The sequence below is a fragment of the Muscardinus avellanarius genome (assembly GCF_963383645.1).
Source record: "Muscardinus avellanarius genome assembly, chromosome: 17".
Taxonomy (NCBI): domain Eukaryota; kingdom Metazoa; phylum Chordata; class Mammalia; order Rodentia; family Gliridae; genus Muscardinus; species Muscardinus avellanarius.
Genome location: NC_137803.1, coordinates 28,605,660 through 28,628,547, shown reverse-complemented (window position 1 = coordinate 28,628,547; position 22,888 = coordinate 28,605,660). Strand labels below are relative to the sequence as shown.

Here is a 22,888-nt window from a genome sequence, read left to right as displayed (position 1 = left end):
AATTACCTTGAATTGGCAAGGAATCCATGCTACTTGTTCTATAGGTATTTGCCCTCCCAGTTGGTTTCACCCTGGGCTCTTTTCAGGTGAAAGGTAGATTTCTTTTCTCGTTCTCTCTCTCTCTGTCTCTCTGTCTCTCAATCCCCCTGTATTTTTTTGGTATTGGAAATAAGGGAAAATCTAACAGGAATGTACACCCAAAGCTGGTTTTCTCTTCTCTCTCTCTCTCTCTCTCTCTCTCTCTCTCTCTCTCTCTCTCTCTCTTTTTAATTCCTCTTCAACCCGTGTCTCCCTAGGTTGCTAAGTAGTTTGCTTATTTGCTTCTTCTCCCGCATCTTTTCGTTAAGCTTGATTGGTAAACTTTAACTCATGCCTCTGTAGGAAATACTTGCAAAGCTGGACAGGGGACTTCTACTACTGAGACTATGAAAAATAATAAGTGTCAGAGGCTACTCAATCTGAGTGAGACCGAGACTAGACGTACCCTTCAAACCTAAAAGAATGAGAAAGTACAACCATGAGCAAGTAGTAAGTCTTCTCATCTATCAAAAGGGAAAAATAGACCATAGAAGGCTGTTTTGAGGTCCAGTGTGGAGCAGTCAATGGGACTGGTATGCAGAGTGCCCAGGGAGGATTTGGGCCAGTGAAGCCCTGACAGGTGTCAATTAGGGCGGGGTCCACCCAACATGCCCTGAGGGATATGGGTGGAGCCTGAGTTTAGATAAGGCAGGCTTTGGCCCTGGGGCCTCATTCTGTCCTACAGGGTGCACTGTACAGATGCTTCCAGGCTGAGCTCCAGCACTGAGAGGACCTGAGGCAGGACAACCCAGCACTGCTCAGCGACCACTGCGAGGACCGGGGTGACCGGACTGAGTTCTCTGAAACACTGTCCTACTCTAGAGAGGACAGGACTGAGACCTCCCAAGCTAGTGACACCAGAACATCACCAAGAAGACGAGCCAGGGACAGTGATGGCGAGGCAGCGGTCACTGTAACCGTGCGCAAGCTGCAGGTGTGTCTAGCTGCCACCCATGACCCCGTGGAGCTACAGAATTCTTTCAACATGCTCTCCCACTGCCCAGTGTTGTCTGGGATAGACCCTAGTTGAAAGTTTGGGAGCCACAGCAAGAGCAAGAAACAGAAATCTTGCCACAGGAGTAAAGTCCACTGGAGGCCAGGGGTGATGACAAGTCCCCCTCATTGGATGGCACTCAAATCACTCCAAGTTTTCTCCAAAAATACCACCCAAGGCTGTTCTTAGGGGACAGCACCCAAGAGACAGCACCGTCCTCTGTGGTCTCCAGACAGAGGAGGAAAGGGAGCGCCTGGGCAGGAATTTCTTCCCTGCTCTCCACGGGGTTTCCCAGGACCCCCTGAAAAAGCCAAGACACAGAGCTTCGCAGGAAACCCCTGGCAGGCTACAAAGCTCCAGGGCCAGGCAGCTCCCACCCAGGGGAGGGGGCAGAGACCGTGGACTCTAGGTCAGAGCCAAGCGAAGAAAAGTCTTCCCTGAAAGGTGTCCGGCACCCTTACAACTCCTAGGATGCTGAGCCCACCACGTCACTTTTCTCCCCAGGAAGCCCCTCCTCCAGCGCTGCTGCATTGGAGATGAAGTTGCCCTGACATGGGCTTTAGGGACACATTCAACCACAGCGTTTTGGAAAAACACTTTTATTAATTTCATGCCCATCATAGTGAGTTCAAAAGTGCAAACCTACGTGCACACAGCACTTGACGTAAGTCCCTCCATGTGCCTCACCCGCACTCTACTTTCTTCCATATGATTCAATCTTACACTGACAGTGCAACCTCCTCATAGAGACATAACGTAGACTTGTTCTCTTCCCCAGTCCTGGTTTTACCCTCTTCACTGCTTTCTCCAAAACAGTTCATTTATCAAACCTATTTCTGCATTTGAGAAATCCATCATAGAATTTATTATGTAACCAGATCCATTCACTCTATTCCTTGAATCTCTCCTAGTAAACCAGCCTTGCCTGATTGTTGGGATGCACTGAATGGCAAAACTGATATTGCTGAAACCTTGACTAGTGTTTGTTAAGAGTAAGAGACATCTCCATGAATGAGGGACATTGTCAATTGAGAATATTCCTTATTTCTATGACCCTGTTATTTCAGAGGTCTGAAATATCTCTTCTAAAATATATTTCTATTGTATCCATGGGTACTCTCATAAAGATTGTTTAAGAATCATTTCTGTACTGCTATTTTTGTTAGTGTATTTTTATGTGGCGTCTCCCTCTGTTAATCAAATTTACCTTGAACACCTGAGCTCACTCAGTCCTCCCCCCTCAGTATATTTGGGGCAACTTCTTTCCTACATGTTGTCCAAGTTTGAATTTACGTTTTATCCTCAAACATCTTAATCTTTTTCTGTTTGTTTTTTTGTGGTCCTGAGGGTGGAACCCAGGGCCTTTTTCCACATCCAGGCTATATTCCTAGACCTATTTATGCTGTTTTTGGAAACAGGGTCTCCCTAAGTTGTTGAGGCCCTCACTAAGTAGTTGGGGCTGGCTGCCAACCAGTGGGTTCCTCCTGCCTCAGCCTCCCAAGTGCTAATTATAAGAGTATGGCGCCCTGCTTGGCTGCAAACTTTTTAGTCTTTTAACTAACTGCTTGGTCTCTCTTCTAGGTAGAATTTAATTACTTCGTGATAAGAACAAAATACCATTTTTATTACTATTTTTTTTTTACCGTACTGGGTATGGAACGCAGAGAATTTTACCTCCAAGCTACAAGCCCAGCCTATTTTTAATTCTTTATTTTGAAACAAGTTCTCCCTAAGTGCAGAAGTCCACACTAAGTATCTGAGACTCTCCAACAATCTGCAATCCGCTTGTCTCAGCCTTTTTAGACCTAGGTGTTCAAAACTGGGATTATGAGAGTGTACCAACAGAGCTTGCTCTAGAACACACTTTTATTAAGTACTTTATTATTATAAAAACAATGAAGCTATACAATACAATTGCTGTCAAGAGGCAAATTAACTAGAGAAATGGAGGAGACACAGGAGACAAATTAAGTACAGAAACGGAAAGGCCTTTTGTCGCCATGGGAAAGCAGAGCGCACGCTGACCTCCCGCAGGACTCCGTGTCCAGTCTGTACCCTGAAGCCTCCTTGGCAGTTCCCTGTCCCAGTCAGGGCCTCAGTTCACCTCCGGGAGAGGATCTTCTTGTAATCCTTCAATGTCTTGGCCATGAGCGGGCCCATTTTCTTAGCAGTGGGTTTCTTTGTGTTGAGCAGTGGCGCCAAAGGAGGCCTGGCAGAGTTGGGAGCGGCCCCAGTGTGCCTGTTGCCTGGGGGGTTGGAGTCACTGCCGGAGGGGATCTGGCTGTTTCCCGTGGTGCGGGGGGCTGCTCCTGGGATGCGCACATTCTCCTGTCCCCCTGGCACCTGCCGAGGCGACTTGCCCACAGAGCTGAAAACAATCATCTTGGTTCTCCGGCCTTGGCGCTTCTGGGCCTGTGCAGATTGGATCGTCTGGGTCAGGCCCTGGAGTCGCTGCTCCCGGGCATCCTGCAGCCGCTGGTACATCTCCCTCCAGGACTCCTGCTCCTGGGGCTTCTCTCCCTTATGGTCCTTGAGACAGCGCCCTTTCCAGAGCTCGTCTGTTCCTCCCACTGCTGCTTGATGGTGTTTCTTGGGGTGACAGAGCTCATCAGGAGTGCACTTCTCCAGCCTGGTTTCAAGCACAGAATACGGGCCTATTCCCCCACCCAAGAGGTCGTTTATGCTCTTGGGCAGATGCTGCATGTCCCGCGGGTTCAAGGTGGTCTTGGGGAGGTGGGAGAGCCGTTTGGAACCAGCAAATACTGGCATCCTAGCATGGATTCTGCGTCCAGGAGACACAACCTCCTCCTCTTTCAGGGAGGAAGACAAGGCTTCCTGGTGGATTTGCAGGCAGGACCCCCACTCCTGGGCAGGAGGAGCACTAGAGTGGACCTGCTCTCCTGGGAACAGGAGTTGTGGGGCTGCTGGCCGCGCTTCAGTGGAGACCTTTCTGCGCTTGGCTAGTTTGGGGTTCAGTTTCTGTCCTTTCCTGGGGCTATCAGGAGGTCTTTTGAGGACGGTGTTCCAGTCACTTTCCACCTCCTCCTGAAGATAATCCACGGGGTGCATTCGGGACAAGCACTTCTCAACATACCGCTGATGGGACTCACACTCCTGGAGTGCTTGCTCCAAAGAAACCAGCCTTTCCCAGCAGTCTGCCAAGTCCCTGGCCAAGGGGCCCACGAGCTGGTGCTGGCACAACCTCTTGACTGCCTCGTGCACGCCGGTCTCCTCCAGGATGTCTGCTGCAACGGGCAAGGCAGAGAGCATCTTCAAAGATTTCTGCAGCAACTCGGGGTCCTGGGTGGCAACTAGGCGCGCCTGCAGCTTGCGCACAGATTGCAGCGCCCACTGCTTCGCCATCACTGTCCCTGGCACGACCTGTGCTGTGCGAAGCCTGGTGTCCTTGGCTCCTCGGGGCGCTGTTTTGTCTTTGGTCAGCGGAACGGTGGTTCTGGGAGCTTGATCCAGTCACCCCGGTCTTCGCTGGTGGTCTCCGCTCAGTGCTGGGTGTTCCTGCCTCAGGTCCTCACAGTGCTGGAGCTCAGCCTGAAAGCACCTGTGCAGAGCACCCTCTAAGAACAGAGTGAAGCCCCAGGCCCAGATTCTGGCCTTATATATATGCTCAGGCTCCACCCACATATCCTCTGGGCAGGGTGGGTCGACCTTGACCTAATTGATACCTCCCAGGGCTTTATTGGCTGCCCCTCCCAGTCATGGCGCCCTGTCTTCCTTCTCCAATGAACTCCCCACATTGGGCCTCAACACAACCCTTCTCTGGTCCTTCTATGATTCCCAATTGACCAATCAGGAGACTAAATTCTTACTGAGTGACTTGGACTTGTTTCTTTTTTTATTTTTTTTAATGTTTGATAGACATCTCAAGTTTTGGCGTCAGATAAATTAGTTCCTAACAGTTTTCATTTTGCATTTTCTCCATAGTAGAAATTTGTATTCCTGGGATGAAAGTATTTCTAAGATAGTCATGAGTTGTATTTTGACAAGTCAAGTGAAATCACGGCATTATATATATTGTAAGATGTTATTACAAAAAATCTAATTGCCATATTTTGACCACCCAGATCTGTAAGGTGTTTAGTAAGGTATAATCTTTTATCCTCTTTGATCTCTTTCTGTGGCTTTATATTCTATTCCATGAACATAGTACACTGGTCTCATGAGATCCCTCTCAAAGTCAGTGTAGCCATTTTGCTTTTGTGTAAGCGCTATGAAGTAGCATCCCGTGATACTGGCTAAAGACAAAATCTATGAAAACGCGCCTGTTGTCACATGGCATGTGGCTGTATTTATTCTCTAATTACCTTGAATTGGCAAGGAATCCATGCTACTTGTTCTATAGGTATTTGCCCTCCCAGTTGGTTTCACCCTGGGCTCTTTTCAGGTGAAAGGTAGATTTCTTTTCTCGTTCTCTCTCTCTCTGTCTCTCTGTCTCTCAATCCCCCTGTATTTTTTTGGTATTGGAAATAAGGGAAAATCTAACAGGAATGTACACCCAAAGCTGGTTTTCTCTTCTCTCTCTCTCTCTCTCTCTCTCTCTCTCTCTCTCTCTCTCTCTCTTTTTAATTCCTCTTCAACCCGTGTCTCCCTAGGTTGCTAAGTAGTTTGCTTATTTGCTTCTTCTCCCGCATCTTTTCGTTAAGCTTGATTGGTAAACTTTAACTCATGCCTCTGTAGGAAATACTTGCAAAGCTGGACAGGGGACTTCTACTACTGAGACTATGAAAAATAATAAGTGTCAGAGGCTACTCAATCTGAGTGAGACCGAGACTAGACGTACCCTTCAAACCTAAAAGAATGAGAAAGTACAACCATGAGCAAGTAGTAAGTCTTCTCATCTATCAAAAGGGAAAAATAGACCATAGAAGGCTGTTTTGAGGTCCAGTGTGGAGCAGTCAATGGGACTGGTATGCAGAGTGCCCAGGGAGGATTTGGGCCAGTGAAGCCCTGACAGGTGTCAATTAGGGCGGGGTCCACCCAACATGCCCTGAGGGATATGGGTGGAGCCTGAGTTTAGATAAGGCAGGCTTTGGCCCTGGGGCCTCATTCTGTCCTACAGGGTGCACTGTACAGATGCTTCCAGGCTGAGCTCCAGCACTGAGAGGACCTGAGGCAGGACAACCCAGCACTGCTCAGCGACCACTGCGAGGACCGGGGTGACCGGACTGAGTTCTCTGAAACACTGTCCTACTCTAGAGAGGACAGGACTGAGACCTCCCAAGCTAGTGACACCAGAACATCACCAAGAAGACGAGCCAGGGACAGTGATGGCGAGGCAGCGGTCACTGTAACCGTGCGCAAGCTGCAGGTGTGTCTAGCTGCCACCCATGACCCCGTGGAGCTACAGAATTCTTTCAACATGCTCTCCCACTGCCCAGTGTTGTCTGGGATAGACCCTAGTTGAAAGTTTGGGAGCCACAGCAAGAGCAAGAAACAGAAATCTTGCCACAGGAGTAAAGTCCACTGGAGGCCAGGGGTGATGACAAGTCCCCCTCATTGGATGGCACTCAAATCACTCCAAGTTTTCTCCAAAAATACCACCCAAGGCTGTTCTTAGGGGACAGCACCCAAGAGACAGCACCGTCCTCTGTGGTCTCCAGACAGAGGAGGAAAGGGAGCGCCTGGGCAGGAATTTCTTCCCTGCTCTCCACGGGGTTTCCCAGGACCCCCTGAAAAAGCCAAGACACAGAGCTTCGCAGGAAACCCCTGGCAGGCTACAAAGCTCCAGGGCCAGGCAGCTCCCACCCAGGGGAGGGGGCAGAGACCGTGGACTCTAGGTCAGAGCCAAGCGAAGAAAAGTCTTCCCTGAAAGGTGTCCGGCACCCTTACAACTCCTAGGATGCTGAGCCCACCACGTCACTTTTCTCCCCAGGAAGCCCCTCCTCCAGCGCTGCTGCATTGGAGATGAAGTTGCCCTGACATGGGCTTTAGGGACACATTCAACCACAGCGTTTTGGAAAAACACTTTTATTAATTTCATGCCCATCATAGTGAGTTCAAAAGTGCAAACCTACGTGCACACAGCACTTGACGTAAGTCCCTCCATGTGCCTCACCCGCACTCTACTTTCTTCCATATGATTCAATCTTACACTGACAGTGCAACCTCCTCATAGAGACATAACGTAGACTTGTTCTCTTCCCCAGTCCTGGTTTTACCCTCTTCACTGCTTTCTCCAAAACAGTTCATTTATCAAACCTATTTCTGCATTTGAGAAATCCATCATAGAATTTATTATGTAACCAGATCCATTCACTCTATTCCTTGAATCTCTCCTAGTAAACCAGCCTTGCCTGATTGTTGGGATGCACTGAATGGCAAAACTGATATTGCTGAAACCTTGACTAGTGTTTGTTAAGAGTAAGAGACATCTCCATGAATGAGGGACATTGTCAATTGAGAATATTCCTTATTTCTATGACCCTGTTATTTCAGAGGTCTGAAATATCTCTTCTAAAATATATTTCTATTGTATCCATGGGTACTCTCATAAAGATTGTTTAAGAATCATTTCTGTACTGCTATTTTTGTTAGTGTATTTTTATGTGGCGTCTCCCTCTGTTAATCAAATTTACCTTGAACACCTGAGCTCACTCAGTCCTCCCCCCTCAGTATATTTGGGGCAACTTCTTTCCTACATGTTGTCCAAGTTTGAATTTACGTTTTATCCTCAAACATCTTAATCTTTTTCTGTTTGTTTTTTTGTGGTCCTGAGGCTGGAACCCAGGGCCTTTTTCCACATCCAGGCTATATTCCTATACCTATTTATGCTGTTTTTGGAAACAGGGTCTCCCTAAGTTGTTGAGGCCCTCACTAAGTAGTTGGGGCTGGCTGCCAACCAGTGGGTTCCTCCTGCCTCAGCCTCCCAAGTGCTAATTATAAGAGTATGGCGCCCTGCTTGGCTGCAAACTTTTTAGTCTTTTAACTAACTGCTTGGTCTCTCTTCTAGGTAGAATTTAATTACTTCGTGATAAGAACAAAATACCATTTTTATTACTATTTTTTTTTTACCGTACTGGGTATGGAACGCAGAGAATTTTACCTCCAAGCTACAAGCCCAGCCTATTTTTAATTCTTTATTTTGAAACAAGTTCTCCCTAAGTGCAGAAGTCCACACTAAGTATCTGAGACTCTCCAACAATCTGCAATCCGCTTGTCTCAGCCTTTTTAGACCTAGGTGTTCAAAACTGGGATTATGAGAGTGTACCAACAGAGCTTGCTCTAGAACACACTTTTATTAAGTACTTTATTATTATAAAAACAATGAAGCTATACAATACAATTGCTGTCAAGAGGCAAATTAACTAGAGAAATGGAGGAGACACAGGAGACAAATTAAGTACAGAAACGGAAAGGCCTTTTGTCGCCATGGGAAAGCAGAGCGCACGCTGACCTCCCGCAGGACTCCGTGTCCAGTCTGTACCCTGAAGCCTCCTTGGCAGTTCCCTGTCCCAGTCAGGGCCTCAGTTCACCTCCGGGAGAGGATCTTCTTGTAATCCTTCAATGTCTTGGCCATGAGCGGGCCCATTTTCTTAGCAGTGGGTTTCTTTGTGTTGAGCAGTGGCGCCAAAGGAGGCCTGGCAGAGTTGGGAGCGGCCCCAGTGTGCCTGTTGCCTGGGGGGTTGGAGTCACTGCCGGAGGGGATCTGGCTGTTTCCCGTGGTGCGGGGGGCTGCTCCTGGGATGCGCACATTCTCCTGTCCCCCTGGCACCTGCCGAGGCGACTTGCCCACAGAGCTGAAAACAATCATCTTGGTTCTCCGGCCTTGGCGCTTCTGGGCCTGTGCAGATTGGATCGTCTGGGTCAGGCCCTGGAGTCGCTGCTCCCGGGCATCCTGCAGCCGCTGGTACATCTCCCTCCAGGACTCCTGCTCCTGGGGCTTCTCTCCCTTATGGTCCTTGAGACAGCGCCCTTTCCAGAGCTCGTCTGTTCCTCCCACTGCTGCTTGATGGTGTTTCTTGGGGTGACAGAGCTCATCAGGAGTGCACTTCTCCAGCCTGGTTTCAAGCACAGAATACGGGCCTATTCCCCCACCCAAGAGGTCGTTTATGCTCTTGGGCAGATGCTGCATGTCCCGCGGGTTCAAGGTGGTCTTGGGGAGGTGGGAGAGCCGTTTGGAACCAGCAAATACTGGCATCCTAGCATGGATTCTGCGTCCAGGAGACACAACCTCCTCCTCTTTCAGGGAGGAAGACAAGGCTTCCTGGTGGATTTGCAGGCAGGACCCCCACTCCTGGGCAGGAGGAGCACTAGAGTGGACCTGCTCTCCTGGGAACAGGAGTTGTGGGGCTGCTGGCCGCGCTTCAGTGGAGACCTTTCTGCGCTTGGCTAGTTTGGGGTTCAGTTTCTGTCCTTTCCTGAGGCTATCAGGAGGTCTTTTGAGGACGGTGTTCCAGTCACTTTCCATCTCCTCCTGAAGATAATCCACGGGGTGCATTCGGGACAAGCACTTCTCAACATACCGCTGATGGGACTCACACTCCTGGAGTGCTTGCTCCAAAGAAACCAGCCTTTCCCAGCAGTCTGCCAAGTCCCTGGCCAAGGGGCCCACGAGCTGGTGCTGGCACAACCTCTTGACTGCCCTGTGCACGCCGGTCTCCTCCAGGATGTCTGCTGCAACGGGCAAGGCAGAGAGCATCTTCAAAGATTTCTGCAGCTACACGGGGTCCTGGGTGGCAACTAGGCGCGCCTGCAGCTTGCGCACAGATTGCAGCGCCCACTGCTTCGCCATCACTGTCCCTGGCACGACCTGTGCTGTGCGAAGCCTGGTGTCCTTGGCTCCTCGGGGCGCTGTTTTGTCTTTGGTCAGCGGAACGGTGGTTCTGGGAGCTTGATCCAGTCACCCCGGTCCTCGCTGGTGGTCTCCGCTCAGTGCTGGGTGTTCCTGCCTCAGGTCCTCACAGTGCTGGAGCTCAGCCTGGAAGCACCTGTGCAGAGCACCCTCTAAGAACAGAGTGAAGCCCCAGGCCCAGATTCTGGCCTTATATATATGCTCAGGCTCCACCCACATCCCCTCTGGGCAGGGTGGGTCGACCTTGACCTAATTGATACCTCCCAGGGCTTTATTGGCTGCCCCTCCCAGTCATGGCGCCCTGTCTTCCTTCTCCAATGAACTCCCCACATTGGGCCTCAACACAACCCTTCTCTGGTCCTTCTATGATTCCCAATTGACCAATCAGGAGACTAAATTCTTACTGAGTGACTTGGACTTGTTTCTGTTTTTATTTTTTTTAATGTTTGATAGACATCTCAAGTTTTGGCGTCAGATAAATTAGTTCCTAACAGTTTTCATTTTGCATTTTCTCCATAGTAGAAATTTATATTCCTGGGATGAAAGTAATTTCTAAGATAGTCATGAGTTGTATTTTCACGAGTCAGGTGAAATCACGGCATTATATATATTGTAAGATGTTATTACAAAAAATCTAATTGCCATATTTTGACCACCCAGATCTGTAAGGTGTTTAGTAAGGTATAATCTTTTATCTTCTTTGATCTCTTTCTGTGGCTTTATATTCATTTCCATGAACATAGTACACTGGTCTCATGAAATCCCTTTCAAAGTCAGTGTAGCCATTTTCCTTTTGTGTAAGCGCTATGAAGTAGCATCCCGTGATACTGGCTAAAGACAAAATCTATGAAAACGTGCCTGTTGTCACATGGCACGTGGCTGTATTTATTCTTTAATTACCTTGAATTGGCAAGGAATCCATGCTACTTGTTCTATAGGTATTTGCCCTCCCAGTTGGTTTCACCCTGGGCTGTTTTCATGTGAAAGGTAGATTTCTTTTCTCTTTCTCTCTCTCTGTCTCTCTGTCTCTCAATCCCCCTGTATTTTTTTGGTATTGGAAATAAGGGAAAATCTTACAGGAATGTACACCCAAAGCTGGTTTTCTCTCCTCTCTCTCTCTCTCTCTCTCTCTCTCTCTCTCTCTCTCTCTTTTTAATTGCTCTTCAACCCGTGTCTCCCTAGGTTGCTAAGTAGTTTGCTTATTTGCTTCTTCTCCCGCATCTTTTCGTTAAGCTTGATGGGTAAACGGTAAGTCATGCCTCTGTAGGAAATACTTGCAAAGCTGGACAGGGTACTTCTACTACTGAGACTATGAAAAATAATAAGTGTCAGAGGCTACTCAATCTGAGTGAGACCGAGACTAGACGTACCCTTCAAACCTAAAAGAATGAGAAAGTACAACCATGAGCAAGTAGTAAGTCTTCTCATCTATCAAAAGGGAAAAATAGACCATAGAAGGCTGTTTTGAGGTCCAGTGTGGAGCAGTCAATGGGACTGGTATGCAGAGTGCCCAGGGAGGATTTGGGCCAGTGAAGCCCTGACAGGTGTCAATTAGGGCGGGGTCCACCCAACATGCCCTGAGGGATATGGGTGGAGCCTGAGTTTAGATAAGACAGGCTTTGGCCCTGGGGCCTCATTCTGTCCTACAGGGTGCACTGTACAGATGCTTCCAGGTTGAGCTCCAGCACTGAGAGGACCTGAGGAAGGACAACCCAGAACTGCTTAGCGACCACTGCGAGGACCGGGGTGACTGGACTGAGTTCTCTGAAACACTGTCCTACTCTAGAGAGGACAGGACTGAGACCTCCCAAGCTAGTGACACCAGAACATCACCAAGAAGACGAGCCAGGGACAGTGATGGCGAGGCAGCTTTCACTGTAACCGTGCGCAAGCTGCAGGTGTGTCTAGCTGCCACCCATCACCCCGTGGAGCTCCAGAATTCATCCAAAAGATTTACAAAACAAAAAAATAAAAAAATATATCTATCAGAGCCAATATGGTTGTTCACACTTCTTCCTTTTCTGTACTCAGGAGGCAGAGACTGAAGGATCATAGTTTTGGTGGCAGCTTTGGCTACCTGGCAAGGCATTGTTTCAAAATGATTAAAAACAAAAGATTTGGGAAAGTCCCTCAGTGATAGAAAGCCCTTGTGCTGCCAAAATAGAAAACCAGCAGAGCTCCTGACATGTGCTTGTGGTCCCCACTATTAGGGCAGCTGCTGTGGGAGGCTGGATGCAGCATACGTGTTTCAGATTAGCCTGGACAATCTTGGAGCCTCATCTCAAAGGAAGAAACAAACACAACCCCCAAAGTAGACCAAAGACTCTTCTGTACTCACACATCCACATGTGATTTCCACAGGGAACTCCAGATATCAAACCTCTGAGAACACTTTAGAAAAAAACTATTGTAACTGTATCATTTACAAGTGTATAATCAATCCAATAGGAACAAATGAAACAAATGATGTTTCAGACCTCTGAACTAACAGGGTCAGGAAAAAAGGGAATATTCTAATATGACAATGTCCCTCATTCATATAGGTATCTATACCTGTTAACAACCTCATAGCCAAGGGAATCAGCAATGGCGATATGGCCATTCAGTGCATTTCAATAAGAAGATAAAGCTGGTTTACTGGGAGATCAAGTGATAGAGTGAATACAACTGGTTTCAAAAGAAATTCTGTGGTCACATTTTCAAATGCAGAAATGACTTTGCAAATAGTATGCCAGGAATGAAGAAGGGAACAATTCTAAGTTATGTCTCTATAAGGGGTTTTACTATCAGTGTAGGTTTTATGCAGATGGAAGAATGTAGAGTGTGGTTTATGCATATGGAGAGAAACATATCAAGTGCTGTGTGCATGCATGTTTGTATCTTTTGACACTCACTGTGATATATTTTTTATTTTTTGTTTTGTAAATCTTTTGGATGACACCATAAGTGGCTTAATTGTATTTTTGGACTTCATGTTTTGTCTGTTACTCATTCTAATTGGAGTGGCACTGTTAAATTATTTTTGTGTTTCTGTGTGTTTATGTTTGACAGAAGAATAACATTTACAGTGTGCTACCTCTGAAATACACTCCCAACACATTTTATTTCTTATTTGGAAATGATATCTTTCTAAGGTCTGCTGTGCAGGCCTCCAACCTGTGGTCATCCTCTCTCAGCCTCCAAATGCGGGGATTAAAGCATGAGCTATCCCACCCAGGCCAAACTCACTTTAGGAACACAGCAAGTAGGTAACATTCCTCTCTCCCTGGGATGCTGAGCCCACCAGGCCACATTTCTCCCCATGAAGCCCCTCCTCCAGCACTGCTGCATTGGAGATGAAGGTGCCCTGACATGGGCTTTAGGGACACACTCAACCACAGCGTTGTGTAAAAACACTTGTATTCGTTTCGTGCCCATCATAGTGAGTTCAAAAGTACTAACATACATGCACACAGCACTTGACGTAAGTCCCTCCATGTGCCTCACCCGCACTCTACTTTCTTCCATTTTCATCAATCTTACACTGACAGTGCAACCTCCTCATAGAGACATAACGTAGACTTGTTCTCTTCCCCAGTCCTGGTTTTACCCTCTTCACTACTTTCTCCAAAACAGTACATTAATCAAACCTATTTCTGCATTTTATAAATTCATCATAGAATTTATTATATAACCAGATCAATTCACTCTCTTCTTGAATCTCTCCTACTGAAACAGCCTTGCCTTATCGTTCGAAGCACTGAATGGCAATTGCTGAAACTTTGACTAATGTTTGTTAAGAGTTATAGATATCTGTATAAATGAGGGACATTACCAAATTAGAATATTCCTTTCTTCCATGACCCTGTTACTTCAGAGTCTGAAACATATATTGTTAAATATATTTCTATTGGATCCATGGGAATTCTTATAGTTGAAATAATTAAGAATCATTCCTGTTCTACCTTTTTTTTTTTAATGTGGTGTCTCCCTCTGTTAATCAAGTTTACCCTGATCCCTGAGCTTACTCAATCCTCCCACCTCAGCTTCTCATGAGCTATAACACAGGCTATGACCACATGGCTAGATTGTGCATATATTTGGGAAACTTCTTTTCCTATACTTTGTCCTAATTTACATTTATATTTTACCCTCAAACTTCTTCGTCTTTATAACTGCTTTGGCTCTCTTCCAAGTAGAAGTATCTTCTCCATGATAAAAAAAGTACCATTCATAACAGTATTTTTTTTATTGTTGTTGTTGCTATACTGGGGATAGAACCCAGAAACATTTTACCTCTAAGCACACCCTCAGCATATTTTTCTTGTGGTACTGTGGATGGAACTCATGGGCATTCTACCTCTAAGCTATACCCCCAGCTGTATTTTTATTCTTTATTTTGAAACAGGTTCTCACTGAGTTGAAAATGTTCTCAGTAAGTAGCTGAGGCTGTCTTCGAACTGTGATCCTCCTATTTCAGCCTATCAAGTGCTGGGATTACAAGCATGCAAGTGTCTGCCACCAAACCCAACACCAGCCTATTTTTTTATTCTTTATTTTGAAACAAGTTCTCATTAAGTTGCAGAGGTCCTCACTAAGTATCTGAGACTGTCCAGCAATCCACAATTCTCTTGTCTCAGCCACTAAGGCATGGGATTCTTCCCCCCCGGTGCTGAGAATGGAATCCAGGGGCTACTCCTGGGCTCTACCCCCAGACCTATTTTATATTTTAATTGGAAACAGGGTCTCACTAAGTTCCTGAGACCTCACTAAATAGCTGAGGCTGGCTTTTAACCTGCACAACCCTCCTGTCTCAGCCTCACAAGTACTGGGATTACAAGCGTGTGCCACCACGCCCACAAGACCTGGGATTATAAGAGTGCACCACCAGGGCCTGCTCTACAACACACTTTTAATAACTAATTTATTATTATAAAAACAATGAAGATATGCAATTGCTCAGAAGAGGCAAATTAACAACAGAAATGGGGGAGACAGCACCTCGCCATGGCCAAGCACAGTGCACCCTGACCCACTGCAGGACTCAGTGTCCAGTCTCTACCCAGAAGCCTCCTTGGCAGTTCCCTGTCCCAGGCAGGGCCTCAGTTCACCTTCGGGAGAGGACATGCTTTTAATCCTTCATTGTCTTGGCCATGAGCGGGCCCATTTTCTTGAGCTCTCCTCGACTTACTGCGGCTGGGACTCACACTCCTAGATTCCTTGCGCCAGACTAAGCAACTTTTCCCTCTGGGCCGCAAAGTGCCTGGCCAAGAAGCCCAGGAGGTGGTGCTGGAGCAACCTCGTGACTACCTTCTGCACTCTGGTCTGCTCTAGGATGTCTGCTACAATGGGGAAGGCAGAGAATATCTTCAAAGCTTTCTGCAGCTCCTCCGGGTCGTGGGTGGCAGCTACGTGCACCTGCAGCTTGCACACAGCCTGCAGCGCCCACTGCCTCGCCATCACTGTCCCTGGCTCAGCCTCCTCACGGCACTGTTCTGGTGTCGCTGGCTATTGGGGCACAGTTCTGTCTGGCGTCAGCGAAACACTGGTTCTGGAGCTTGATTCAGTCGCCGCCATCCTTGCTGGTGGTCGCTGCTCAGTGCTGGGTTGTCCTGCCTCAGGTCCTTGCAGTGCTGGAGCTCAGCCTGGAAGCACCTGTGCAGTGCACCCTCTAGGACACAGTGAAGCCCCAGGGCCAAAGCCTGGGCTTATCTAAACTCAGGCTCCACCCACATCCCCTCTGGGCAGGGTGGGTGGACCATACCCTAATTATACCTCCCAGGGCTTTATAGACACCCCTCCCAGTCATGGTGCTTGCCTTCCATCCCCAGTGACCTCCCTACACTGAGACTCAACACAACCCTTCTCTGGTCCTTCTATGATCCCCAGTTGACCTACAAACCTTTCTTACTGAGTGTAGTTTTCCCTTTTCTTTTATGTTTGATAGACATCTCAAGTCTTGGGCTATCTGAGTTGGTTGGTTCCTGACAGTTTTTATTTGGAATTCTTTCCATAGTAGAAATTTGCATTACTGGTATGGAAGTATTTTTAAGATGCTCATGAGTTGAATTTTCACAACTCAAGTTTAATTTATCATATTATATAAAACAAGATATGCCTTAAAATACCATATTTGTACCACCCAGGTCCTTAGGTGTTTACCAAGGTATACTGTTGTATCCATTCTGATCTTTGTCTGTGCCTGTATATACATTTCCACCCACACACACATTTAAGGATCTGAACTAAATCACATGGTTCATATTGTTCTCTCAAGGGCTCCATTTCTGAGGTCCCACCCTCATTTGTGTAGTGTATATGGTCCTTGGACTCTTGATGTCTCTGAATCTAGCCCAGCTCTCCAAAATCCATCTCTTTCTGTTTTATTGGCTTGATTTTTTTTATGCTCATTCTCTGCATTAGGACATTTAGTCACCAGCATACTGCATATAGACACATCTCAGGAGATCCTACTACATGTCAGTGTACCATTTTGATTTGTGTAAGCTCTATGAAGTAGCATCTCGTGAAACTGGCTAGAAACAAAGCCTTTCAAAGCCTGTCTGTTGTTACATGGAATATGTGTTTATTTTACTCCTTATTGTTTTTATTTGGAATGATACTGAATTTTCCAGGAAACCATGCTTTTTGTTCTGCAGACATTTGCCATCCCTGTTGGTTTCACCTGGAGCTCTTGTAAAGTAGAAGGTGAATCTCAGTCTCTCTCTCTCTCTCTCTCTCCCCCTCTCTCTCTCCCTCTCTCTCTCCCTCTCTCCCTCTCTCTCCCTCCCCCTCTCCCTCTCCCTCTCCCTCTCCCTCTCTCCCTCCCTCTCCCTCCCTCTCCTTCTCCCTCTCCCTCTCCCTCTCCCTCTTTCCCTCTCCCTCTCCCTCCCCCCTCCTCTCTCTACTTATTTTTGTGGTAATGGGATTATATCAAGGGAAAAATCTAACAGTAATTTACACCAAGAGTTGTTTTTTTGTTTTCTTTTTTTTTTTTAACTTTTCTCTTCAAACCATTTTTCACTAGATTGCTCAGTGTCTTGCTAATTTGCTAAGGCTGGTTTCTAACCACCTGTAATCCTAGTAATTGAGAGACCAGGACAAGAGAAGTACCGGTTCAAGTTCAGGGTTGCCCATTTCGTGAGACCCTGGTTCAAAATAAAAAACAAAATAGGGGTTGGAGGTAGGATACCCCTAGATTAAATCCTTAGTACAAAACAAGTTTTTTTTCTTTCTTTTGCAGTACTGAAGGTTGAACCCAGGGGCATATTAAGGACATTTTGAGCTATATTAAGGAGATTTTGAAAGAGCAAATGCCAGACACAATAAGCTAAGAAAGGAGGCTTGCGCCCGGTGTGGTAGTACATGTTTGTAATCCCAGTACTTGGGAGGCTGAGACAGGAGGATCACAGTTTCAAAGCCAGCCTTGGCAATTTAGCAAGGACTTTAATTTAGGGTTTATCATCCAAAATGAAGCCTTTTTAACTCTATGCTTTGGAAATTGTCTAATAAGATCTTTCTACTTCCTGATAAAAATGCTAATAACAACACTATATTTAACAACTGACTTATTATTATATATATATATAATATGAATGCAATATATGTATATATGTGAATACCATTGTTCACAAAGTCAGGGTACTCAGAGGGCCTCAGGTCTGTCCTGGGTGCAGAGGGCTTTGTTTCGTGGAACCCTGTGCAGTACCCGGGCCTCACTAGTGGTCACTGGTCAGTGCTGGCTTGGCCTGCTTCAGGTCCTCACAGTGCTAGAGCTCAGCCTGGAAGCACCTGTGCAGTGCACCCTCTAGGACAGGATGACTCAGCAGGGCCACGGCCTGCCTCATAGAAAACAAGTTAATATACGTTTTGGTAATTAAAAGAACACCATATTTCACTACCAGGTCCAGGAAGGAGTCCATCAGGCTCCATCCTTGGAGGCTCTCTGATCTCTTTCTATGGCTATATACAAGCCCACGCTCATACGTATTTCACGGATCAGAAGTAAATCCCATGGTTCTTATTGTTCTCTCAGGTGCTTCATTTCTAAGAGGGTCCAACCCAGATTCATGCATTTCCTCTGGCCATTGGACTCTAGAAGTCTCTTTGCTTCTAGCCCAGCTCTCCTACCTCTCTTTCCTAGTTTCATTTGACTTGAGTTTTTGTGGTCCTCCTCTGCAGAATGACCCTTTTTTGGGCAACCACACATTGCACATAGGCCAGAGGTCGCATGAGATTCTACTACCAATCAGTGTAGCCATTTGAGTGTAAGCTCTATGAAATAGCATCCCATGAAATCAACCGAACATACCGCTCATTAGCCTGTCTATTGTTAAGTGACATGTGGTTTATTTTATTCTTTTATTGTTTTTATTTGGATGACAGTGAAATGACCAGGAAGCCATGCTGCTTTTTTGCAGTCATTTGCACTGATGATGGGTTTCACCTGGGGCTCTATCAAAATTGTGAATCAGAAGATGGATCTCTTCCCCCCCCCCCTCTCTCTTTCTCTCTCCCTTCATACCCCCTTGGTCTTCTTTTTTTTTTGGAACTGAAAATGAACCGAGAAAAAAATCTACCACCAGTCTAACCAGTCTACCACCAAAGTTGTTTCTTGTTTGTTTGATATTTTTTTATTTATTTTAAATGTTTTATTCAAACCATTCTCACTACGTTGATAAGAATCTTGGGAATTTGCTAAGGTTGTTCCATAATGTGGGATCCTCCTAAACTGGCCTCTAAACTACTGAGATTACAGCTGTGTGCCGCCAAGCCTTGCCTTAGAGTAGGTCATTGTATCAAGACAAATTTTTCTCTTTTTTATATGCATGAAGATATTTTCTCATAGTGTATTATAAATAAATTACTGTTCTGCTATCTTCATTAAAATAAGCAATCCATGTGAAACGTGTGTGTGTGTGTGTCTGTGTGTTTCTGTAAAGGAGATGAGGTAGGCATCTGTGTGGGACTTAAAATTTTTCCAAAAACATTTATTAGAAAGATGTCTGCACTGTTTTATTCCCTCTCTGTGAGACTGTTTGTGGGGCCCAGGTCTGTGCCAGTTATGTATTGTCTGCGTCCTATACTAATGGAAATGGTTTGAACCAGTTAAGTTCTACAGTAACTCTTCGTATTCAGTAGAGCAAAGTGTATGCGTGGTCTTTGTGCTGTTTAATGTAATGACCTCTCTTAGAGCCAAGTGTGGTGGCACAGGCTTGTGGTCCTGTTACATGAAGCTTAGAGAAAAGGTTGGCTGGTTTGAGGCCAGCCTTAGCAAGTTGGTAAGACCCTGAGGAATGTTTGAAGACCCCGTGTCAACATAACAAAACACCCTTTTATGTCTAGGGTGTAGATTAGGGGTAGAATGCACCTGTGCTCAAAAAAACAAAAACTAAAGAAAAACAACCTCAAGAATGATAGTAAAACAGTATTTTAATGTCATACTTGTGCATATTTGACACTTAATTAGTACAATTTCACAAAGATTGTTAGATGTTGATTAGATAGACCTAGAATCTGCAGATATATTTTAGGAGAATGGACATCTTTCGACAAACCAAAATACAAACACAGCATTTCAACCTTCCAGATCCACTAAGCTATTCCATAAAGTCTACCCAGTATCGCCTTTGATCTTCCTATGTGTGTCCGCGTGTTCAGTCACACATTTCATGGATTCCAATTAAATCATAGAGTTCAGTAGCAACTTTCTAAGACTCTCAGGAATTTTACAAAACCTTGGGTGAAAATAGCAAAGAAAGGCTGTGGTATTATTTGATGTCGACTGCCCCTGTATTAAAAAAAACTAATAGAAGAACTATGAATATTACATTAACCACTTGTGTTAACCTATTGTAGAATCAACTAATTCAATTTTACAAAATCATTAAATATTCATTAGATTGACATTTAACCATTAAATTTTGTTCAGGAAAATGATAATTTATACAATGATGGATCCTTCAATTCTTAACATAGTGATTTTTATAATGATATCTAAGGGATATAAACATATGTGTATCTATAATATATTTACATATAAATAAATATATACAGATATAATGAAGACAATAGGATTGTTTCCAGGAGTGAGGTTTCCACACAAGCATAAGGGGCAGCACTGCGCCATGGGCAACACTCACCCTCACTCAGTGCAGGGCTCAGTGTTGAGTCTCCAACTTGAAGCCTCTGTAGCAGTTTCCTGTCCCAGGAAGGTGCTCTTCTCACCGTCGGGAGAGTATCTTCTTGTAATCCTTCATTGTTTTGGCCATGAGCGAGCCCATTTTCTTATCAGTGGGTTTCCGGGGATTGAGCAGTGGCACCAAAGGAGGCCTTGCAGAGTTGGGACGGGCCCTGGTGGGCCTGTAGCCTGCGGAGTTAGAGTCACTGCTGGAGGGAGTCTGGCTGCTTCCCCTGGAGAGTGGCGCTGCTCCTGGGATGCCCACATTCTCCTGGCCCCCTGGCACCTCCCAGGGGCCTTGCCTACGCAGGAGAAAACAATCATCTTGGTTCTCCGGCCTTGGGGCTTCTGGGCCTGTGCAGATTGGATTCTTTGGGTGAGGGCCTGGAGTCGCTGCTCCCGGGCATCCTGCAGGCGCAGGTACATTGCCCTCCAGGACTCCTGCTCCTGGGGCTTCTCTTCCTTATGATCCTTGAGACAGCGTATTTTCCAGAGCTCGGCGGTTTCTCCCACTGCTGCTTGGTTGTGTTGTTCCAGGTGACAGAGCTCAGGAGTGCACTTCTCCAGCCTGGGTTCACGCATAGAAGATTGGCCTCCTCTCCCACCCAAGGTGGGGTCCTCATCCTTGGCCAGATCCTGCATGTCCTTCTGGCCCAAGGTCATCTTGGGGAGGAGGGAGTGCCGTTTGGAACCAGAAAACACTGGCATCCTAGTATGGATTCTTACTCCAGAAAATCCAGCCTCCTCCTGGTCCTGGGATGAAGACAGCTCATAAGTCTGGGGCTCAGGGCAGAACCTCCACTCTCCAGCAAGGGAGGCGCTAGAGTGGACCTGCAGACTGGGGAGCAGGAGTTGTGGGGAAGCTGGCTGGGCTTCAGTGGTGACCTTTCTCTGCTTGGCTGGATCAGCTCCAGGTGGCTGCAGATCCTGAGACTGGTGTCCACTCACCAGAGAGGAGCTCTGAACCAAGTCCCAGTTGTTCGTTGGGCTTTGAGAATGTGTGTTTAGTTCTTTTTCTCTCTGTGCCATGGCTGACCTGTTTCCAGTCTTCCTCTTTTTACGTGGGGGCTGTTCCTCCTGGCAGAATTTCTCAAAAGACTGAAGAAGCTCCTCAAATCCATCCACCACAGACGTTCTGTACCTATGAGAAGCTGCCAGCTCCCCTTCGTGAGCATGGAGGTGGGCAGAAAAGGCTCTGTCCTTTTCCTTGGGCCACTGGTCTGCGGGCCCCTCCCATGGGTGGACGCTGCCTGGCCCTGGCCCCTTGTGGTCTGTCCGAGTTTCCTGGCAAGCTCTGTGCCTTGGCTTTGGCAGGGGGTCCTGGGAAACCCCATGGGAGGCAGGGAAGAAGTTCCTGCCTAAATGCCCACTTTCCTCCTCTCTCTGGAGACCAGCGGAAGGTGGTTTCTCTTGGGTGATGTCCCCTGAGAACAGGCTTAAGGGGTCCTCTTCGGAGAAGAATTGCTGTGACTTTAGGGCCATCCAGAGGGGGCACTCATCACTGTCCTCACCACCCAGTAGACCTTTTCTCTTGCGGGAAGATTTCTGCCTCTTGCTCTTTTGTTGGCTCCCAACCTCTTGCCCCTGGGTTCCATCCCAGGCACCTGTTGCTAGGACAGTCCCTGGAGTCCTCTGAAAGTCATGGTGGTGGCTTCTTTCAGGCATCTGGACAGGAGTGGTAAGCCTGGGATCCTTCCAGATTGTGGGGTGGTCCTCAGATATTGGTGGAGGATGACTGGAGGCCCGGGATCCAGGAACATGGCCATCAGCAGGAGATCCCAGGGTCCAAGAAGAAACCAGTGCAGCCTGGGGACGCTTCTTTCTCTGGTCTCTCCTGAGAGAGTTCTGAGACATCTCGGGAGGTTTCTCTGGCTCCTCGAGTTTTAGGTGCCTATTTTGTCCCAAGGAAGGGTTTTCAGTTAGGCTACTTGGGCCTCTGTGTTTTTCTCGGGCATCGCCATCTAGTTCTGCCTCTTCCTCAAGAGCATCCCTGGATTGCTTTGTTAAAGAGCAGTCCTCCGTGTCTTGTGGGCAGAACTCACGGTTTCGCTCCAGATGAACCAACTTCTTCCAGCGGGAGGTCAAGTCCCTGGCCAGGGGACCCACGAGTTGGTGCTGGCGCAATCTCTTGACTACCTTCCGCACTCCGGTCTCCTCCAGGATGTCTGCTACAATGGGCAAGGCAGAGAGCATCTTCAAAGCTTTCTGAAGGTCCTCGGGGTTATGGGTGTCAGCTAGGCGAGCCTGCAGGTTGTACACAGATTGCAGCAACCACTGCCTCGCCATCGCTGCTCCTGGCAAGGCCTACGCACCGCGCTGTTCTGGAGTCACTGGCTGTCGGAGATCAGTACTGCCCAGCGTGTAGCAGAACAGTAGTTCTGGGGGTTGATCCAGGTACCCCGGTCCTTGCTGGTGGTTTCTGCTCAGTGCTGGGTGGTCCTGCCTCAGGTCTTCGCAGTGCTGGAGCTCAGCCTGGAAGCACCTGTGTAGTGCACCCTCTAAGACAGATTGAAGCCCCAGGCCCAGATTCTGGCTTTATATATGCTCAGGCTCCACCCACATCCCCTCTGGGCAGGGTGGGTCGACCCCGCCCTAATTATACCACCCAGGGCTTTATTGGCTGCCCCTCCCAGACATGGCACCTTGCCTTCCTCCCCAGAGACCTCCCCACACTGGCCCTCAACACAACACTTCTCTGGTCCTTCTATGAACCCCAATTGACCAATCAGGAGACTTAATTCTTACTGAGTGACTTGTAGTTTCTCCCCTTTTTTATGTTTGATAGACTTCTCAAGTCTTGGCCTATGTGAGATTGATCAGTTCCAGACAGTTTTTATTTTGCATTCTC

At 47.1% G+C, this 22,888-nt stretch overlaps 2 protein-coding genes across 2 annotated transcripts; both read right to left on the bottom strand.

Moving 5' to 3' along the window:
- Positions 1–8,558: 8,558 nt before the first annotated feature.
- On the bottom strand, positions 8,559–9,728 carry LOC308276096 (elongin-A-like; the record flags this gene model as incomplete). The annotated part of the gene is made up of 1 exon (XM_080714691.1): positions 8,559–9,728. The coding sequence occupies one exon, from the start codon at positions 9,726–9,728 to the stop codon at positions 8,559–8,561; it is 1,170 nt and encodes a 389-aa protein (XP_080570817.1).
- A 5,666-nt stretch (positions 9,729–15,394) lies between these two features.
- On the bottom strand, positions 15,395–22,326 carry LOC308276095 (elongin-A-like; the record flags this gene model as incomplete). The annotated part of the gene is made up of 3 exons (XM_080714690.1): positions 15,395–15,515; positions 20,088–20,229; positions 20,343–22,326. 3 exons carry the CDS (start codon positions 22,324–22,326, stop codon positions 15,395–15,397), a joined length of 2,247 nt encoding a protein of 748 aa, XP_080570816.1.
- Positions 22,327–22,888: the final 562 nt, after the last annotated feature.